Source organism: Hypanus sabinus, chromosome 6, assembly GCF_030144855.1.
Source record: "Hypanus sabinus isolate sHypSab1 chromosome 6, sHypSab1.hap1, whole genome shotgun sequence".
NCBI lineage: Eukaryota > Metazoa > Chordata > Chondrichthyes > Myliobatiformes > Dasyatidae > Hypanus > Hypanus sabinus.
The window spans coordinates 178,116,841-178,136,611 of record NC_082711.1 but is presented as its reverse complement, the minus strand read 5'-3'; the positions used below and the strand labels follow the sequence as shown (position 1 = coordinate 178,136,611).

General features: G+C 45.3%; 1 protein-coding gene across 4 annotated transcripts in view; it reads left to right on the top strand.

Moving 5' to 3' along the window:
- The first annotated feature begins 1,443 nt into the window (after nt 1-1,443).
- The window catches only part of LOC132396156 (bridge-like lipid transfer protein family member 2), a 110,074-nt gene continuing 91,746 nt past the window's right edge, over nt 1,444-19,771 (top strand). For all 4 annotated transcript variants that reach the window (XR_009512882.1, XM_059973691.1, XM_059973690.1 and 1 more), the window contains exons 1-3: nt 1,444-1,567; nt 15,842-15,968; nt 16,513-16,562. Coding sequence is in view for 3 of the 4 variants with exons in the window: in XM_059973691.1 (XP_059829674.1) it covers nt 1,503-1,567; nt 15,842-15,968; nt 16,513-16,562 (242 nt within the window). In the remaining variant the exon portion in view is untranslated. The remainder of the gene's footprint in view (nt 1,568-15,841; nt 15,969-16,512; nt 16,563-19,771) is intronic.

Here is a 19,771-nt window from a genome sequence, read left to right as displayed (position 1 = left end):
GGAAGTTAGACGGGGGAGATCCAGTGGATGTAGCGTACCTCGATTTTCAGAAGGCATTTGATATGGTCCCACATAGGAGATTGGTGGGTAAAATCAAAGCTCAGGTCATCGGGGGGGAGGGGGGGAAGACATTGATATGGATAGAAAACTGTTTGGCAGATAGAAAGCAAAGGGTAGCGGTGAATGGGTGTTTCTCGGAATGGCAGGTGGTGACTAGTGGGGTGCCACAGGGCTCGGTATTGGGACCACAGCTGTTTACAATTTACGTCAACGATTTGGATGAAGGCATTGAAAATAACATCAGCAAATTTGCTGATGATACTAAGCTGGGTGGCAGGGTGACATGTGATGAGGATGTTAGGAGAATTCAGGGTGACTTGGATAGGCTGGGTGAGTGGGCAGATACTTGGCAGATGACGTTTAATGTGAATAAGTGTGAGGTTATCCACTTTGGGAGTAAGAACAGGAAGGCAGATTATCTGAATGGTGTAGAGTTAGGTAAGGGAGAAATACAAACAGATCTAGGAATCCTTGTTCATCAGTCACTGAAGGTGAATGAGCAAGTGCAGCTGGCAGTGAAGAAGGCTAATGCAATGTTGGCCTTTATTACAAAGTGAATTGAGTACAAGAGCAAGGAAATGCTCTTGCATTTGTACAGAGCCCTGGTGAGACCACACCTGGAGTATTGTGTACAGTTTTGGTCTCCAGGGTTAAGGAAGGACATCCTGGCTGTAGAGGAAGTGCAGCTTAGATTCACGAGGTTAATTCCTGGGATGTCTGGACTGTCTTAAGCAGAGAGGTTAGAGAGACTGGGCTTGTACACGCTGGAATTATGGAGATTGAGAGGGGATCCGATTGAAACATATAAGATTATTAAGGGATTGGACAAGATAGAAGCAGGAAATATATTCCAGATGCTGGGAGAGTCCAGTTCCAGAGGGCGTGGTTTGAGAATAAGGGGTATGTCATTTAAGACAGAGTTAAGGAAAAACTTCTCCCAGAGAGTTGTGGGTGTCTGGAATGCACTGCCCCGGAAGGTAGTGGAGGCCAATTCTCTGGATGCTTTCAAGAAGGAGCTAGATAGGTATCTTATGGATAGGGGAATGAAGGGATATGGGGACAAGGCAGGAACCGGGTATTGATAGTAGATGATCAGCCATGAAATCAAAATGGCGGTGCAGGTTCGAAGGGCCGAAAGGTCTACTTCTGCACCTATTGTCTATTTAGGCACAGAGTTAGACTATTCGGTCCATCGAGTCTGCTGCACCATTCAATCGAGCACTAGTTGACCCAATCACATCATTTTGCTCGGCCAGCTGGCCAGGGTCTGGGCTGTCCCCGCCCATGTGTCCCGTCTAGCCACGCCCCTGTGTACCTGTCTGGCAGCTCTCCTGTTGTCCCTGGCTCGGCTCCGAGGGAGACGCTTCCGGCGGCCGCGCGCTGCCTGCGTCACGTCCGGCAGGCGGGGTTGCGACCCCTGACCCTGCCAGCGGGCCGGGACCATGGTGCCGGTGTTTGGCGCCCTGGCGCTGGTGGTCGCCGTGCTCGCGCTGCTGCCGTTGATCCGGTGAGTCCGCATAAATTATGGTAATGAAGGGGCGGGGCCCGGCGCAGGCGGAGGTCCTGAGGGCAATTCCTCCGGGAAAGGGGAGTGTGAGGGAGCGCTGTGCTGCTGGAGGACTGGTACTGAGGGAGCGCCACACCCCGCTGAGGAGGGAGCTTGTCATTCTTAGAGGGGCGCTGAGGAGGGAGCTCCTCACTGTAGGAGGGAGCCCCTCGCCGTGGGAGAGGGCAGAGGGGGGAGCTCCTCACAGTGGGAAGGGGCAGTGAGGAGGGAGCTCCTCACAGTGGGAAGGGGTAGTGAGGAGGGAGCTCCTTCCCGTGGAAGGGTGGTGAGGGGGAGCTCCTCATAGTGGAGGGGCGGAGGAGGGAGCTCCTCGCCATGGAGGGGTGGTGAGGAGGGAGCTCTTCACAGTGGGAGAGGGCGGTGAGGGAGCTCACAGTGGGAAGGGGCGGTGAGGAGGGAGCTCCTCGCCATGGAGGGGTGGTGAGGAGGGAGCTCTTCACAGTGGGAGAGGGCAGTGAGGGAGCTCACAGTGGGAAGGGGCGGTGAGGAGGGAGCTCCTCGCCATGAAGGGGTGGTGAGGAGGGAGCTCCTCACGGTGGGAAGGGGCAGCGAGGAGGGAGCTCCTTGCTGTGGAAGGGGGTGGAGAGGGAGCTCCTCACAGTGGGAAGGGGCGGTGAGGAGGGAGCTCCTCGCCATGGAGGGGTGGTGAGGAGGGAGCTCCTCATCGTGGGAGAGGGCAGTGAGGAGGGAGCTCACAGTGGGAAGGGGCAGTGAGAGGGGAGCTCCTCGCCGTGGGAGGGGGGATGAGGAGGCAGTTCCTCGCTGTGGGAGAGGGCAGTGAGGAGGGAGCTCCTTGCCGTGGGAGGGGGGATGAGGAGGGAGCTCCTCACTGCGGGAGGGAAATGAGAAGGGAGCTCCAAGCTTTGGGGGGGGGGGGTGGTGAGGGGGGAGCTCCATCAGCTCTCAGTGAATGTAGAAGTTCCCTCTCCTCTGTGTCCTTGGTCACCTTGTTCATCCAACCTAACTCACCTTGCTGATGTCATCTTGCACTTTGTGGGATCTTGCTGAGCACGGGCTGGCGGTGTGAGTTTCTGATGAATTGTGAAGAACTGTGCAGAATTATGAAGTATTTTATTAGCCATGATGTTTTTGCTGTACTCAGCTGGGGTTGATTCAGCAGGTTCCCTGTACAGGTTGTTCTTCCACAGCTGCTGGTCAAGGAGAGGGTTCTGGTCCCCGTGCTGTGCTCCCCTCCCTTCCATCCCATCCCACACCACCACCACATCCCTCCAAATCCCATCGGCTCCCCGTCGCTGGGAACCCTGGGGTTTGTGTTGAGGGAACCGACAGTCAAACCCTCGAACAGTTCTCCTGTGAGGTGAGGCGGGAGGTTGTGGTGTTGTGAATGGCAAGTGAGGTTCTCTGCGGCTATCAGCCAGAAAATGGGCAAAGCATTGTAAAATTATTCCTCTGAAGTGCAGTGTGTTAGGGCCCTCCACTGATGAGGATCCCCACCACCCATCCCACAATCTCTTTGACCCACTGCCACCAGGAAGGAGGTACAGGAGCATCAGGACTAGGACTGTCAGACTGGGTAACAGCTTCTTCCCCCAGGCTGTGAGACTAATGAATATCCTATCACCACGAAGGTCTCCATCGTTGGGACAGAGCTCTTTACAGTTTGCCTGTGCTGTGCACTTCACATGCATTTTGAATTATATCCTATTAACTAATTTGTGGTAATATTTTGTTTTATGTGTGGTTTGTGATGTATTGTATACGAATGTACTGTGATCTGGAAGAAAGTTGGTTGTATATATGTACAGTCAGATGACAATGAACTTGAACTTGTGATGCATTTGGAAGGGCAGGCAAGGCTAGGGCATCTACAGTAAATGGGTGGGGCCCTAGGGCACCTTGCTCTTGGGCTTAGGTCTACGAATCCCTGTGCTGGCGTGTGTGGATGTGCTAGTTAAGATCTGCCACGGAGCCTCAAGCTTTGGTTTGCCATACCTGCAGTATTGTGTGCAGGTCTGGTTGCCACGTCATGGAAGGATAAGATTAGCTTTGTTTGTCAAATGTACATTAAACATACAGTGAAATGCGTAATTTTGTGTCAACAACCTACACAGTCTGAGCTTGCGCTGGAGGCAGCCTGAAAATCTTGCCGTGTTTCTGGCGCCAACATAGAATGCCCACAACTTACCAACCCCAACCTGGACAACTTTGGAATGTGGGAGGATACCCACATGGTCAGGGAGAATGTACAAACTCCTTACAGACAGTAGTGGGAATTGAACCCCAGTCAGTGATCATTGGCATTGTAAATCAATTGCACTTACCTCTACGCCACCATGCAGTGGAAGAGCGTACAGGCCGGTTCACTGGGGCATTGAGTGGACTGGACAACATCAGTTTCAATTTCAGACTGGATAAGCCTGGCTTGTTTTCCTTGGAGCAGAGGCCAGGCTGACCTGATAGAGCTATGTGAGATGAGATGTAGGAGACTGGAGGAGGAGCATCTAGCCCTTGCTGTCTGAACAGTGTTATATGCTCAGTGGCCATTTTACTTGTTACCTCCTGTACCTAGGGACCCTAGGTTCCTTAAGGTTGTTATAGCCAGGGTAGTAATGGGGATAAGCTCTCACTACCTATGAAATCCTCCCAGTGGTGTGCTGTCATATAGTCTCTGACTATCAGTCCATCTCCTGACCTTCACATGTGGCTTAGCTACTAAACCTGGTGGAACTGTTTCTACTGACAGGAGAGCCAGCAAAGGCAGATTGCTGACACCTTAAAACCAGTCACTTCGGGCAGATGGAGCTCGTCAGCCATGGTTGGCAGGTCATCTAGCAAAGGAAAATTCTGTTCTCAAACCTCTTCTGCTTTGGGAAAGGCTTCCAGAGTAAACTCCGAGAGAAAAATCTGGAGCTGGAGTCCTTAAGGCAGTCCTACATTGAATTCAATGCTGACTGGCAACTCCTGCGATACTGCCGGTACCAAACCGTATCAGTTCTGCCATTCCTTTGGGTTCATCGGTTGTGTAGACAGGGGGATCTTGTTACATGGGCAACAGCTTGCTCTCCATATTGTACTGCTCACGTTTGTGTATCTGGACAGCTGGGGCACAAAATCCATGGCCAACTCAGACCGACAGAGGCCTTAACCAGCCTGTACCTAATAAAGTGGCCACGATATGTACATTCGTGGTCTTCTGCTGTTGCTTTAAAGTTTGACGTGTTGTGCTTTCAGAGATGCTCTTCTGCACACTGCTGTTGTAACGCATGGTTATTTGAGTTACTGTTGTCCTCTTGTCAGCTTGAACCAATTTGGCCAGTCTCCTCTGACCTCTCGTTAAGGTGTTTCACCCACAGCACTGCCACTCACTGGGATTTTTTCTCACACTATTCTCTGTAAACTCGAGAGACTGTTGTGCTGAAAGTCCCAGGAGATCAGTTTCTATGATGATCAAACCTCCCCATCTGGCACCAAAAATCATTCCATGGTCAATTAGATCATATTTCTTCCCCAGTCTCAAAAACAGCTGAACCTCTTGATCATGTCTGCTTGCTTTTATGCATTTTGTTATCACATGATTGGCTGATTAGGTATTTGCATTAACAATTAGGTATACCTGACAGAGCGGCCATTGAATGGACAGTGACAGATCCATCCCTGCTTTTACAGTGCCAAGGTGTTCTATAGTGTCAGACCTGTACCTACCAACACTGCACCCCAGTGTTATACAGTAATAGACCCAAACCCACCAGTATCGCACTCCACTGTTACACAACGACAGTCCTGCACACCGGTGTTAAACGGCGATGGTCCTGCACTCTGGTGTTACACAGTGACTATACCACACCCTGAAGTTATGCAGCAACAGACTCGTCCACACTGGGACTGTACCTCAGTTACACTGTGATATGTCCCTATCAGTTCTATACTAAGTGATTTCAACTCTTTAACATCCTCTAGTCTATACCCGTCTGAGGTTTCTGCATATTTCTGATTGCAATCTATTCCTTCCCCTGAATTTATTCTCTTCATTGCTGTTGTTCATGCTTACACTTGCCCCAGCCCCAAGCATGGAATTTCCACACAAAACCTCTCCACTCATTAAATTGCTTAAGCTGCTCATTAAATTGCTTGTTGTTGATAAAACATTTGTGGTGTGTCCTTGAGTTAATGTCAAAGTTAGTTTGATATCGTTGATAGGTAATCAGTATGAAACACACGTTTTTCCTGTTAGAATCTGGGAGTTGTAGGGTAAAAGATAGGGAAAATAGGAATATATAGTGGCTGTAGTTATCCACGAGACATTCTGATGCTGACTTTGGTAAAAGCTATGATTGTGCTTTCCTGAAGTCACGTTAGACCCTGATGCCTGTGACTTTCCTGATGAGAAAAATTGAATGTCATTCCAAAGTCAGAGCTTTACCCACTTTGACAGCGGAAATTATTGTCTGATGGAAACGTGGCCAGTGGTTCTTCCTGACCAATCTATCTGAGTAATTGAACTGGAGAGCTTATATCTCCAGTTGTATCCTGGGCTGTATCTCAGTTCAGTTTCCCTGGGTCTTCTCTGAATGTTGTCCACGGTTCCTCTACTGGGTTTTGGCAGGTAGATGCAGTCAGTTGTCTCCACCCTCTCAGTCTGGGAGCAACAGCTCTAACATTGCAAAATGTAATTCAAACCAGGTTAGCACTTCCATTGTATCCTGGATAATAGACTCCCTAACCACAGTTAGTGCGGTTTCAGAACCATAGAACATTACAGCACAGAAACAGGCCTTTTGTCCCTTCTTGGCTGTGCCGAACCATTTTTCTGCCTTGTCCCACTGACCTGCACCTGGATCATATCCCTCTGTACCCCTCTCATCCATGTATCTGTCCAAGTTTTTCTTAAATGTTAAAAGTGAGCCCTCATTTACAACTTCATCTGACAGCTCATTCCACACTCCCACCACTCTCTGTGAAGAAGCCCCCCCTAAAGTTCCCTTTAAACTTTTCCCCCTTCACCCTTAACCCATGTAAACTTAACCCATTTAAACTTCACCCTTAACCCACGTCCTCTGGTTTTTTTCTCCCCTAGCCTCAGTGGAAAAAGCCTGCTTGCATTCACTCTATCTATACCCATCATAATTTTATATACCTCTATCAAATCTCCCCTCATTCTTCTATGCTCCAGGTAATAAAGTCCTAACCTATTCAACCTTTCTCTGTAACTCAGTCCCAGCAATATCCTTATAAACCTTTTCTGCACTCTTTCAACCTTATTAATATCCTTTCTGTAATTCAGTGACCAAAACTGCACACAATGCTCCAAATTCAGCCTCACTAATGCCTTTAACAACCTCACCATAACAGTCCAACTCTTATACTCAATACTTTGATTTATAATGGCCAATGTACCAAAAGTTTTTTTTACTACCCTTCCTAACTGTGACACCACTTTTAGGGAATTTTGTATCTGTATTCCCAGATCCCTCTGTTCTACTGCACTTCTCAGTGCCCTACCATTTACCTTGTATGTTCTACCTTGGATTTTCCTTCCAAAGTGCAATACCTCACACTTGTCTGTATTAAACTCCATCTGCCATTTTTCAGCCCTTTTTTCCAGCTGGTCCAGATCCCTCTGCAAGCTTTGAAAACCTTCACTGTCCACTACACCTCCAATCTTTGTATTATCAGCAAATTTGCTGATCCAATTTACCACATTATCATCCAGATCATTGATCTGGATGCCAAATAACAACGGACCCAGCACTGGTCCCTGTGGCAAACCACTAGTCACAGGCCTCCACTCAGAGAAGCAGTCCTCCACTACCACTCTCTGAGTTCTCCCATTGAGCCAATGTCTAATCCAATTTACTACCTCACCATGTATACCTAGTGACTGAATCTTCCTAACTAACCTCCCATGCAGGACCCTGTCAAAGGCCTTAATGAAGTCCACGTAGACATCAACTGCCTTCCCTTCATCCACTTTCCCGGTAACCTCCTCAAAAAACTAATAGATTTGTTAAACATGGTCTACCACGCACAAAGCTGTGTTGACTCTCCCTAATAAATCCCTGTCTATCTAAATACTTGTAGATCCTATCTCTTAGTACTCCTTCCAATAATTTACCTACTACCAACGTCAAACTTACCAGCCTGTAATTTCCCGGATTACTTTTTGAGCCTTTTTTAAACAATGGAACAACATGAGCTATCCTCCAATACTCTGGCACCTCACCCGTAGATACTGACATTTTAAATATATATCTGCCCTCCTGATTTCTTTCTTAAGTTTTTTTTGCACTTTTTATACTCCTGAAGTACCTTATTTGCTCCGTTTCCTATACATGTCATACATCTCTCTCTTCTTTATCACAGTTCCATTATCTCTAGAGAACCAAGGTTCCTTATTCTTATTCACTTTGCCTTTAATCCTGACAGGAACGTACAAACTCTGCACTCCCAAAATTTCTCCTTTGAAGGCTTCCCACTTACCAATGACATCCTTGCCAGAGAACAACCTGTTCCAATCCACGCTTTTTAGATCCTTTCTCATTTCTTCAAATTTGGCCTTTTTCCAGTTTAGAACCTCAACCCGAGGACCAGATCTATCTTTATCCATGACCAAGTTGAAACTAATGACGTTATGATCACTGGAACCAAAGTGTTCCCCTACACACACTCCCATCACCTGTCCTAACTCATTTCCTAGTAGGAGGTCTAATATTGCATCTGATAAAAACAGTGTGTCAGACATGGCTATAAGCAGCACGGGGGCCTCATAGGGGACTGCATTGGCTCCTTCCTGTCTACCCTGTATACCTCAGACTTTAGATACAACACAGAGTCATGTCATCTGCAGAAATTTTCTGATGACTCAGCAATAGTTGGGTGTATAAAGGGAGGATGAATACAGAGCCCCTGGTGGAGAACTTTGTCAAATGGTGCAAGCTGAATCATCTGCACCTCAACATCAATAAGACCAAAGAGATGGTGATGGACTTTAGGAAGACTAAGCCTGCACTGTTCCCTATTACCATTGATGGTGAGGATGTGGATGTGGTGAGGACCTACAAGAACTTGGAGGTGCATCTGAGTGACATTCTTAAGTGGGTCACCAACACAGAGGCTGTGTACAAGAAGGGCCAAAAATCATTTCTATTTCCTGAGGACACTTAGGAGTATGCAGGCCTCTCCTTCACATGTTCAACCAGTCTGCTGTTGCCAGATTAATCTTCTATACAGTGGTGTGCTGGGGCAATGACATCAACACAGATGATGCCAACAGGCTCAATAAACTGATTAGAAAGGCTGGCTCTGTCTTAGGAGTCAAACTGGACACACTGGAAGCCGTGATAAACAAAGGACACTATGGAAAATCCTAGCATTTCTGGACAATGTTTCTCACCCACTGCATGCCCACTTGGCTGAACAGAGCAGCACTTTTTGTAATAGACTAAGTCAACTGCACTGCTCCAGAGTGCAATATGAGGTCATTCTTACCCTCGGACATTAGGATCTACATGGGGAAGTGATGCTGCACCCCCCCCCCCCGTTAGACTGTTTGAGGTAACATTATTTATTCTTTCTTACTTCTAATATTTGTATACGTGTCCACTTGTAATGCAAATGTGACACTAACTCCTTTGGGTTCAATGAAGTATTTATCTAAGTCAGTCAGTGAGATCCTTGGCCATACAATTCCACCAGACACGATAATTTCCACTGTCGAGCTACAGTTGTATCATCCATGAACTTTGGGGTTTTAATGGATCTGTCTGTGGAGGTACAGTCATTTGTATAGAGGACAGGAGGTGTGAAGGAACACAGTCCTGTTGAGAGTCTGTGCTTTTAGATATTGGATTGGATAATTAGAAGCCCAGCCTTACACACTGCTTCCTTCCTGTCAGGAAGCTGTAATCCACTGACAGATACTGGTATTTACAGCCATCTGGCCTAGCTTGCTGTGGAGCAACTTCAGAATAATAGCGTTGAAGGCAGAGCTAAAGTCCACAAACTAGATCATCACATAGATGTTGGGGGAGTTCAAATGCTGAAGAATTTAATGAAGCCTCAGGTTAACTGCATCCTCACCTGAGCGATTTGCTTTGTAAGCAAACTGTAGCTGGCCAAGTTGAGAATATTAGTTCATCTAGATCAGGGTGGCCAACCTTTTACATTCCATGCATCGATTTTTGCATACATAAGTTCAGATGTGCTATACAACTCTTGTGCCCCCATTCAATTCTTGTAAAAGTATGTTAATATAGACATATTTAGCATTTTTACATGATATATTGATTTAATATAAAAACAAGATAAAGATTACTTACCTTAATGAGATTTTTGAGACAGTTTTGATTTTGCCAAGCTTTTAATGTTTGGAGTTAAATTAGTTACTGAGAGCAGCAGAGAATTCTTCAAATTTGAATCAATCACGACCTCATTTTGTTTTTAATCAATTTCATGGCTGAAAATGCTTGTTCACATCTGTATGTTGTTCCAAAACAACATATATAATTCTGGGCAAATTTTCTTTGTTCTGGATAATGTTCACAGGATAATGATCGCCAGAAATTTATCATATCAGAAGCATTTGGGACTGAGGAAAGCTCATCAAATTTCATGTTCAATAATGAATTTGTTTTCAAGTCAGTAAGTTCCATTTGTGCGTTACTAGGCATCTTCATGATTTTTTGTTCACTAAGTGAAAATGGGTTTATAAATGCAAGTATGCAGTCTTCATCTTTAGCAAAATCACTTTCAAATGACTCTTGCAATAACCTGATTTTTTCAATATATTTTATAAAATTGTCATTATCTTCAGCACATTCACTCTGCTCTTTTAACGCAGAATCTGGCTCAAATCCTCGTTTTCTAACTGAGAGATGAACAGTTTTAACTTCATCTTGAATGTATTGATTTCATTTATTAAGCTAGGAAACAATTTGTTCTTGCCCTGGAGCTTCAAATTTAGATCATTGAGATGGCTGGTAACATCAACTAAAAATGCTAAATCAAATAGCCAGTTGTTATCACATAAAAGGGCTCTTTCCTCAGGCAGCTCATTTTTCTCTTCTAGAAAATTATGAACAGTATTTTTCAGTTTCCAAAATCTACTCAGAATCTGCCCTCCAGAAAGCCAGCACACCTCACAACGAAGGACGTGATCGCCATATTCCAAATCTAATATTTCACAATATTCGATGAATTCTTGTCTATTTAATCCTCTTGGTCTAATTTTATTTGCACATTTCACAACCAATAACATAACATACAGCAAATTTAAAGTTTTTCACAGTGCAGCAAAGTTGTAGTCCCAGCGGCTTTACCTGTCATTGATAGCTCTCTGTCAGTACAAATACTGATGAGTTTACTAGAATCTAGTTGTAGATTTTCTAGCCAAAAGTTTACTTTGTCAAATAAGTCTGATCCTCCTATTTTTCCATGAAGCGACTGAAGACCGTTAAGTTCTTCAAAGATGCTAAAATTATCATCAATTCCTCTTAGAAAAATGCTTAACTGGGCTACATTAGATATGTCAGCAAATTTGTCCAAAGCTAAAGAAAAGGAAGTACAAGGTCTTTCAGTTACTTAGATACATCATGACAGGTGTTTTAAAAGGAATAGGATAGGAGGTAGAAAAGGTGGGGAGTGGCATTGCTGGTCAGGGATAGTATCACGGCTATAGAAAGGGAGGGAGTGTCCACTGAGTCGGTCTGGGTGGAAGTCATAAATAGGAAGGGATCAATCACTGTGCTGGGAGTAGTCTATGGACCCCCAAATAGCCCTTGGGATACCAAGGAGCAGATAAACAGGCAGATTTTAGAATGGTGCACAAAATACTTTAGTAGTAGTAGTAGTAGTTGTGGGTGATTTCAACTTCCCTCATATTGACTGGCACCTCCTGAGTGCAAGGGGGATAGGTGAGGATGATTTTGTTAAGTGTGTTCAAGAAAGATTCCTGACACAGTATGAAGACCGGCTGACGAGAGGAGAGGCTATACTGGATCTAGTTCTGGGTAATGAACCTGGTCAGGTGACAGACCTCTTGGTGGGGGAGCATTTTGGTGAGAGTGACCACAACTCCCTTAGCTTCAGCACAGCTATGGAAAGGGATAAAATCAGACAAAATAGTAAAGTGCTTAACTGGGGAAGGGCTAACTTTGAAGGGATGAGGCAGGAACTAGTGAGAGTAAATTGGAAACATGTTCAAAGGGGAAAGCACAGAAGCGATGTGGGAGAAGTTTAGGGACCACTTGAGCTGGGTTCAGGATAGGTTTGTCCCACTGAAGCAAGGAAAAAATGGTAGGAAAAGGGAACTGTGGCTGATGAAACACGTGAGGCAACTCGTCAAGAGAAAAAAAGAAGCATATGTTAGATATAAGAAGCAGGAAGTAGGAGGGTTTCATGAGAAATATAGCGTAGACAGGAAGGAGCTAAAGAAAGGACTTAGGAGAGCTCGTAGGGGGTATGAGAAGGTCTTGGCATGTAGGATTAAGGAGAACCCCAAGGCGTTCTATGCGTATGTGAAGAGCAGGAGGATGATGAGAACGAAGGTGAGACTGTTAAAGGATAAAGTGGGCAACATGTGCCTGGAGGCGGAGGAGGTTGGGGAGGTCCTAAATGAATACTTTGCTTCAGTATTCACAAGTGAAAAGGATCTTGATCAGGGTGAGGTCAAAATAGAGCAGGCCTATGTGCTGAACAATGTGGAGATTACGGAAGAAGTGCTGGATCTTCTTAAAAACATCAAGATTGATAAATCCCCAGGGCTGGATATGATACATCCCAGGTTGTTGTGGGGATTGAGAGAAGAGTCGCTGGAGCATTAGCTATGATCTTTGAATCCTCTGGCTACAGGAGAAATGCCGGAGGACTGGAGAATGTCAAATGTAGTCCCCTTGTTTAAAAAAGGTAATAGAAACCTGGGAACTATATAGACCCGGTGAGTCTTATGTCGGTGGTCTGCAAACTACTGGAAAGGTTTCTTAAGGATAGGATCAACGAGCATTTGGAGAAGTGCAGTCTACTCATGGATAGTCAACATGGCTTTCTGAACGGGAGATCGTGCCTCACGAGCCTGATTGAGTTTTTTGAAGAGGTAACAAAAGGAATTGATGAGAGTAGGGCAGTGGATGTGGTCTACATGCACTTTAACAAGCATTTGACAAGGTCCCTCACGAGAGACTCATCCAGAAGGTCATGCATGGGATCAGTGGAACCTTGGCTGTTTGAATAAAAAAATTGGCTTAAAGGAAGAAAGCAGAGGGTAGTTGTGGAAGGAAAGTATTCTGCCTCAATTTCGGTAACTAGTGGAGTGCCGCAGGGATCTGTCCTGGGACCCCTGCTGTTTGTGATTTTTATAAATGACCTGGATGTAAAGGCGGAAGGATGGGTGACTAAGTTTGCAAATGACATGAAGATTGGAGGAGTTGTGGATGGAGCTGCAGGTTGTCAAAGGTTACAAGAGGATACAGACAGGCTGCAGAGCTGGGCAGAAAAATCGCAGATGGAGTTCAATCCGGATAAGTGCGAGGTGATGCATTTTGGAAGGACAAACCAGAAGACTGAGTACAGGATTAATGGTTAGTTTCTTAAGAATGAACAAAGGGACCTTGGGGTTCAAATCCATACATCCCTCAAGGTCGCTGCACAGGTTGATAGGGTAGTTAAGAAGGCCTATGGGATGCTAGGCTTTATTAACGGGGATTGAGTTCAAGAGTAGAAAGGTCATGTTGCAACTCTACAAATCTCTGGTGAGACTGCACTTGGAGTATTGTGTTCAATTCTGGTCACCTCATTACAGGAAAGATGTGGAAGCTATGGAGAGGGTGCAGAGGAGATTTACCAGGATGTTACCTGATTTTGAGAACAAGTTATATTGAGCAAGGTTAGCAGAGCTGGGACTTTTCTCTTTGGAGTGTAGAAGAATGAGAGGGGACTTGATAGAGGTCTACAAGATTATGAGAGGCATAGATAGGGTGGATAGTCAGTATCTGTTTCCCAGGGCACCAATAGCAAACACCAGAGGGCATATGTACAAAATAAAGAGAGGGAAATTTAGCGGAAACATCAAGGGTAAGTTTTTTTACACAGAGGGTTGTGAGTGCCTGGAATGACTTGCCAGGGATGGTGGTGGAGGCTAAAACATTAGGGGTATTTAAGAGCCTCTTGGACAGGCACATGGATGAAAGAAAAATAGAGGGTTATGGGGTAGTACTTATTTCTTAAGGATTTTATGGGTTGGCACAACATGGAGGGCTGAAGGGCCTGTACTGTGCTGTAATGTTCTATGGTTCTATGAAAGGGAAAGAAAGATTAATTTCAAGAAAGGCAAGCTAAACTTAACTACCTGTTTTTTTTTCCAAGAAAGGTTGGCTAAAAGTTCATTCTCTACTCAAAAGAGCACTGACAATTATTGTTGGATTATTATATCTACAACTTACTGGTCACGCCTATGTACCATGAGCTGTAGATGTAATAATTTTTACGCAGGGGTTCCCTGAGACCTGAAAATTATTTCAAAGTTTCTTTCAGGGCAAGAAGGTTGAGAAAGGCTGCTGTAAGGTCTTCATGATGTGTGAGGTCAGGTCTACTGGACAGTAGACATCCAAGACTTCAGGTTGGCCCCTGGGTACAGGGACCACACGTGATGTTTTCCAGGTTGAAAATGCGCTGGAGACGCAGCACATTCCTGTGGAACCTTGGGGTTCCCACCATCCAGTGCCCGTGCTTTGTTTTGTCTCAGTTTCCCCAGAGCCCTTCTGACCTGCTCAGTAGTGAAGGTCAATCCATGATGACTGGGCAGTTGATAAAATTGAACAGGAGAGCTTAGATCTCCAGTTGTATCCTGGGCTGTATCTCAGTTCAGTTTCCCTGGGTCTTCTCTGAATGCTGCCCACGTGAAAACGGCCACGGTTCCTCGACTGGGCTTTGGCAGGTAGTTGCACAGTCGGTTGTCTCCACCTTCTCAGTCTGGGAGCAACAGCTCTAACATTGCAAAAGCATGTTGTGTAAAGTAAAGGCTTGTGTCTCTATAGCACCCTGCAGAAGCTCGTCACAATCTGTGAAGTAGGTGTCTTCTCATTTAGACCGGAGACTAGAGGCCTGTACTGGAGTTGGAGGACTGTGTGTGTGTGTGTGTGTGTGGTAGGTGGGATGGAGAACATGGGCTTGTTGTTTAATAGTTTGTTGTGTTCTGTGTTGTTCTGCTGAACATTGTGGGCATGCTATGTTGGCAACGGATTGTGTGGGGACACTTGTGGGCTGCCACCATTACATCCTGAGGTGTGTTGGTTGTTAACGTTAACACATTTTGCTTTATATAATGACAGACCCATCCCCACTGGTACCGTACCCTGGTGTTATACAGTGACAGACCCGTCCCCACCAGTACCGTACCCTGGTGTTATAAAGTGACAGACCCGTCCCCACCGGTACTGTACCCCAGAGTTGTACAGTTACAGACCCATCCCCACTGGTACCGTACCCTGGTGTTATACAGTGACAGACCCGTCCCCACCAGTACCATACCCTGGTGTTATACAGTGACAGACCCATCCCTATCAGTACCGTACCCTGGTGTTATACAGTTACAGACCCATCCCCACTGGTACTGTAGCCCGGTGTTATATAATGACGGACTCATCCCCACTAGTACCGTACCCTGGTGTTATACAGTGACAGACCCGTCCCCACCAGTACTGTACCCCAGAGTTATACAATTACAGTTCCATCCCCATTGGTACCATACCCTGGTATTATACAGTTACAGACCCATCCCCACTGGTACCGTACCCTGGTGTTATACAGTAACAGTCCCATCCCCACTGGTACCGTACCCTGGTGTTATACAGTAACAGTCCCATCCCCACTGGTACCATACCCTGCTGTTATACAGTAACAGTCCCATCCCCACTGGTACCGTACCCTGGTGTTATACAGTGACAGACCCATCCCCACCATTACTGTACCCCAGTGTTATACAGTTACAGACCCATCCCCACCAGTACCGTACCCTGGTGTTATACAGTAACAGTCCCATCCCCACTGGTACCGTACCCTGGTATTATACAGTGACAGACCCGTCCCCACTAGTACTGTAGCCCGGTGTTATACCGTGACAGACCCGTCCCCACTGGTACTGTAGCCTGGAGTTACATAATGACAGATCCATTCCCACCAGTACCGTACCCCGTGCGTTGTACAGCGAGTGACTTGTCCCCGTTGTTGCTGTGTGATGGAACTAATCCCATATGTACCCTACAGATGGCTGCTATCCCGTATCTTTACTCAGCTTATCCACAACTGGCTGAAGGCAGACGTCAAGATCGGCTCTGTTGGCTTCCTCTCGCTGCATAATATCAGTGTCACCATCTCCTCAGGAGGGACCGTGGTGAGTGTGAACTCTGCCTCTCACTGTGTCATGTGTCTGATCACCATCTGCGTGGATGAGTGAGAATGTTAGTGCTGATCCCAAGTGTGGTCACTCTCTGGTGATCTCCACTTGCCTGAGGGCTCATCTCACAATGTGTAGGAGCACCGTGTGTGACTGTACTCTTAAGGACTGCTGCCTCTCTGTCACCTCCACACCACAGTAGCAGTGCTCTGTGGGAAACCCTGATGGGTTCCTGGCCTCAGGCAGTGGTTTCCTAGAACCTTGGATCTCAGCAGATCGTCAATGCTCTTACCATGGAAGAATTTTATCTCTACACCCTCCACACTGTTGATTAATGTTCGTAGATGGAACACACTCTCCTCTATGTTCATTTACTCATTACTCTGGTTTTCACTCTCCTCTTTCTACAATCTGACTGTGTGAGTGAGGTTGCGTTTGGTTGTCCTGACGCTGCATGTCGCGATGCGCCCAGTGTTGATGTGTGTTGTTGCCACAAAGTGACGGTAATTCTTGCTCTGTAACACCCTTCACTTCATTGTAGGAAGTGGACAAAGTCTGGGTCTCCTGCAAGCTGCTGAACCATGAGTTACCGTAAGTATTGTATTCCTCTGCATGCGTCCTCCAGGCACAACCTTTTCCTCTCCATAATCCTGGGATGTAGGCGATACCAGTGGGATAGGTGCCAAAAGTTGGAATCTATTTTTCTGTGAGTTCCACAGGTAGGTCAGACCAATTTGGGGAAGTTGTAGTGAACTACATTAACTGGTCTAGAGTCACAGTTAAACCCATTCTAACAGAAGCCTTAGGTCCCACCCCAGCCGGTTCACGAACAGTTATAAACCTACAACCACCAGGCTCCTGAACTTTATTCTCCCCAACACTGAACTGATTTCACAATCTACAGTATAGACTTACTTTTAAGCATTTTATAGCTTGAGTTCTCAATCTTTATTGTTTATTATTATTATTGCTTGTATTTGCAGTTTGTTTTTATTTTGCATATTGGTTGTTTGTCCATCTAAATTGTGTGCAGATTTTCATTGATTCTGTTGTGCTTTATTCTATTTACTATGACTGCAGGTAAATGAATCTGAGGGTTGTATAGACTACATGTATTTTGATAATAAAATTACTTTGAACTTGAACATTCTAGGTAAGAATGGCAGATTAAATGTTAAAGGTAACTTTATTAACAAAGTACAGATATGTCACCATATACTAGTTGAGATTCATTTTCTTGTAGACATTCACAGAAAAATAAAGAAAGACAATTTAAAAAGACTGAGAAGCAACCAATGTGCAAAAGAAGAGAAAACCTGCAAGTAAAAAAAATCTGAGAACGTCAGTTGTGAAGAATCTTTCACAAGTGAATTTGTAGGCTGTAGAATCATTTCAGAAATGTGGTGAGTGAAGTTATCCATGCTGGTTCAAGAGCCTGATGATTGAGGGGTTCCTGAACCGGCTGGTATGGAATCTGTTAGAATGGGTTTAACTGGCTCGACAGCCTCCTTCCTGATGGTAGTAGCGAGAAGAGGGCATGGCATGGATGGTGGGGGTCTTTGATGGAAGCTGCTTACTTCTGGCAGCGCTCCATGTAACTATACCGAACGGTGGGGACTGGGCTGTATCCACCACTCTCTGTAACTTTTCATTCCTGAGCATGCCATGATGTAAGCAGTTAGGATACTTTCCAGTGTGTATCTATAGATGTTTGTCAAGGTGATAAGAAGGGAGTATAGCCTGGATGGTGGGGTTTTTCATGAAGTATGTTAGTGAACCTGATGGATTTTTGCAACAGTCTGTAGGGTTCAGGATCACCTTGTTGATACTCTTCCAGAGCTTCCAGTAATCATGGTAATAATTGAACATGTCGCAGATCCAGGCCTCTCAGATCCAGTACAGTATTTCAAAGATCAAGTTCAAAGTGAATTTATTATCAAAGTACTGTACATATATGTCACCATTTGCAATCCTGACTTTAATTTTCCTGTGGGCAATCACAGTAAATACAAGAAACACAGTAGAATCAATGAAAGATCACACCCAACAGAACAAACAACCAGTGTGCAAAAGCGGACAAGCTGTACAAATACAAAAAAGAAAGAAATTATAATAAATAAATTTATAATAAATATTGAGAACATGAGATGAAGAGTCCTTGAGAGTGAATCCATAGGTTGTGGGAACAGTTCAGTGCTGGGGTGAGTGAAGTTGCACGAAGTTATCCCCACCAGTTCAAGAGCCTGATGGTTGAGGGGTAATAACTGTTCGTGAACCTGGTAGAGTCCTGAGACTCCTGTACCTTCTTCCTGAATGCAGCAGTGTGAAGACAGCATGGCCTAGATGGTAGGGGTGGGTCCCTGATGAGATGGATGCTGTTTTCCTGTGACAGCATTTTTGTAGCTGTGCTCAATGGGAGGGAGGGCTTTACCCATGATGGACTGGGTTGAATCCACTACTTTTGTAGGATTTTCCATTCAAGGGCATTGATGTTTCCATATCAAGTCACGATGCAGCCAGTCAATATACTGTCCACCACATGTCTTTTGAAATTTGTCTAAGTTTTCAATGGCATGCTGAATCTTCACAAACTTCTAAGCAGACACAAAAGACTGCAGGTGCTGGGATCTGGAGCAAACAAATCAAACTGCTGGTGGAATTCAGCAGATCTGATTAATGTCAACTCAAAATTACCCCCATCCCTCTGCCTGCACATCTGTTGCCTGGTCCACTGTGTTTCTCCAGCTGTTTATATCTTGTCCCAGGATTGTAGTGGCATGTCTTCCCCTACAGTGATTCTTGGGGTAGTCATGGTAGACAACTCCCACAAATCTGGGAGATATGATGGGAATGAGACCATTGTACAGTACAGGGCATTCAGCCCACAATGTGCCAAACTTTTTGATTGATCAGGAGACAGGTCTATATCCCATGGTAGTAACTAAATAAACTGGAAGCAATAACCATGAAACTAGTGGAAAAGAACGGTACAGGCCCTTGGCTTACAATGTTATGCTGACCTTTTAACCTACTCTAAGATCAATGTAACCTTTCCTTTCTACAAAACCCTCCATTTTTCTATCATCCATGTGGCTATGTAAAAGTTTCTTAAGTGTCCCTAATGCATCTGCCTTTACAACCACCCTTCATAGTGTGTTCCATATACCCACCACTCGTTATATTAAAAAAAATCTCTGGTATCTCCTGCAAACTCCTTAAAATTATGCCCCCTCACATTAACCATTTTCAACCTGGGGACAAAATCTCTAGCTGTCTACTCAATCTATGCCTCTTATCATTTTATACCCTCTAACAAGTGACTTCCCATCCGTCATACCAAAGAGAAAAGCCCTAGTTTGCTCAGCCTATCCTTATGTGCTCTAATCCAGGCAGATCCTGGTAAATCTCCTGTGCACCTTCCCTAAAGCTTCCACATCCTTTGTATAATGAGACAGCCAGAACAGAACAAACTATCTCCATGGTGGAGGAAGGGGGAATAAAACAGTTTGGGTTTAGTGTAAATTTATGCTAGCTGGACAGCATGGACATGATTGGTTTAAGGATGTAATTCCACGCTGTCTAATTCTAAATTCACTTGTGTCCTACCCTTCACACCCTTCCCCTTGGCCCCTCTCCTACACATAGGTACTCTCACTCTGTGGAAAGTTGACTAATCTCACAGCCTTCTCCTGCTTCCTGTGGCTCACACTAGGCCAGGTAGAGGCTCAGATCCACACACCGATCACCATGTAAACACTCAGCCAAATGAATTTACTCTTTTATCAATAAAACATATGCAG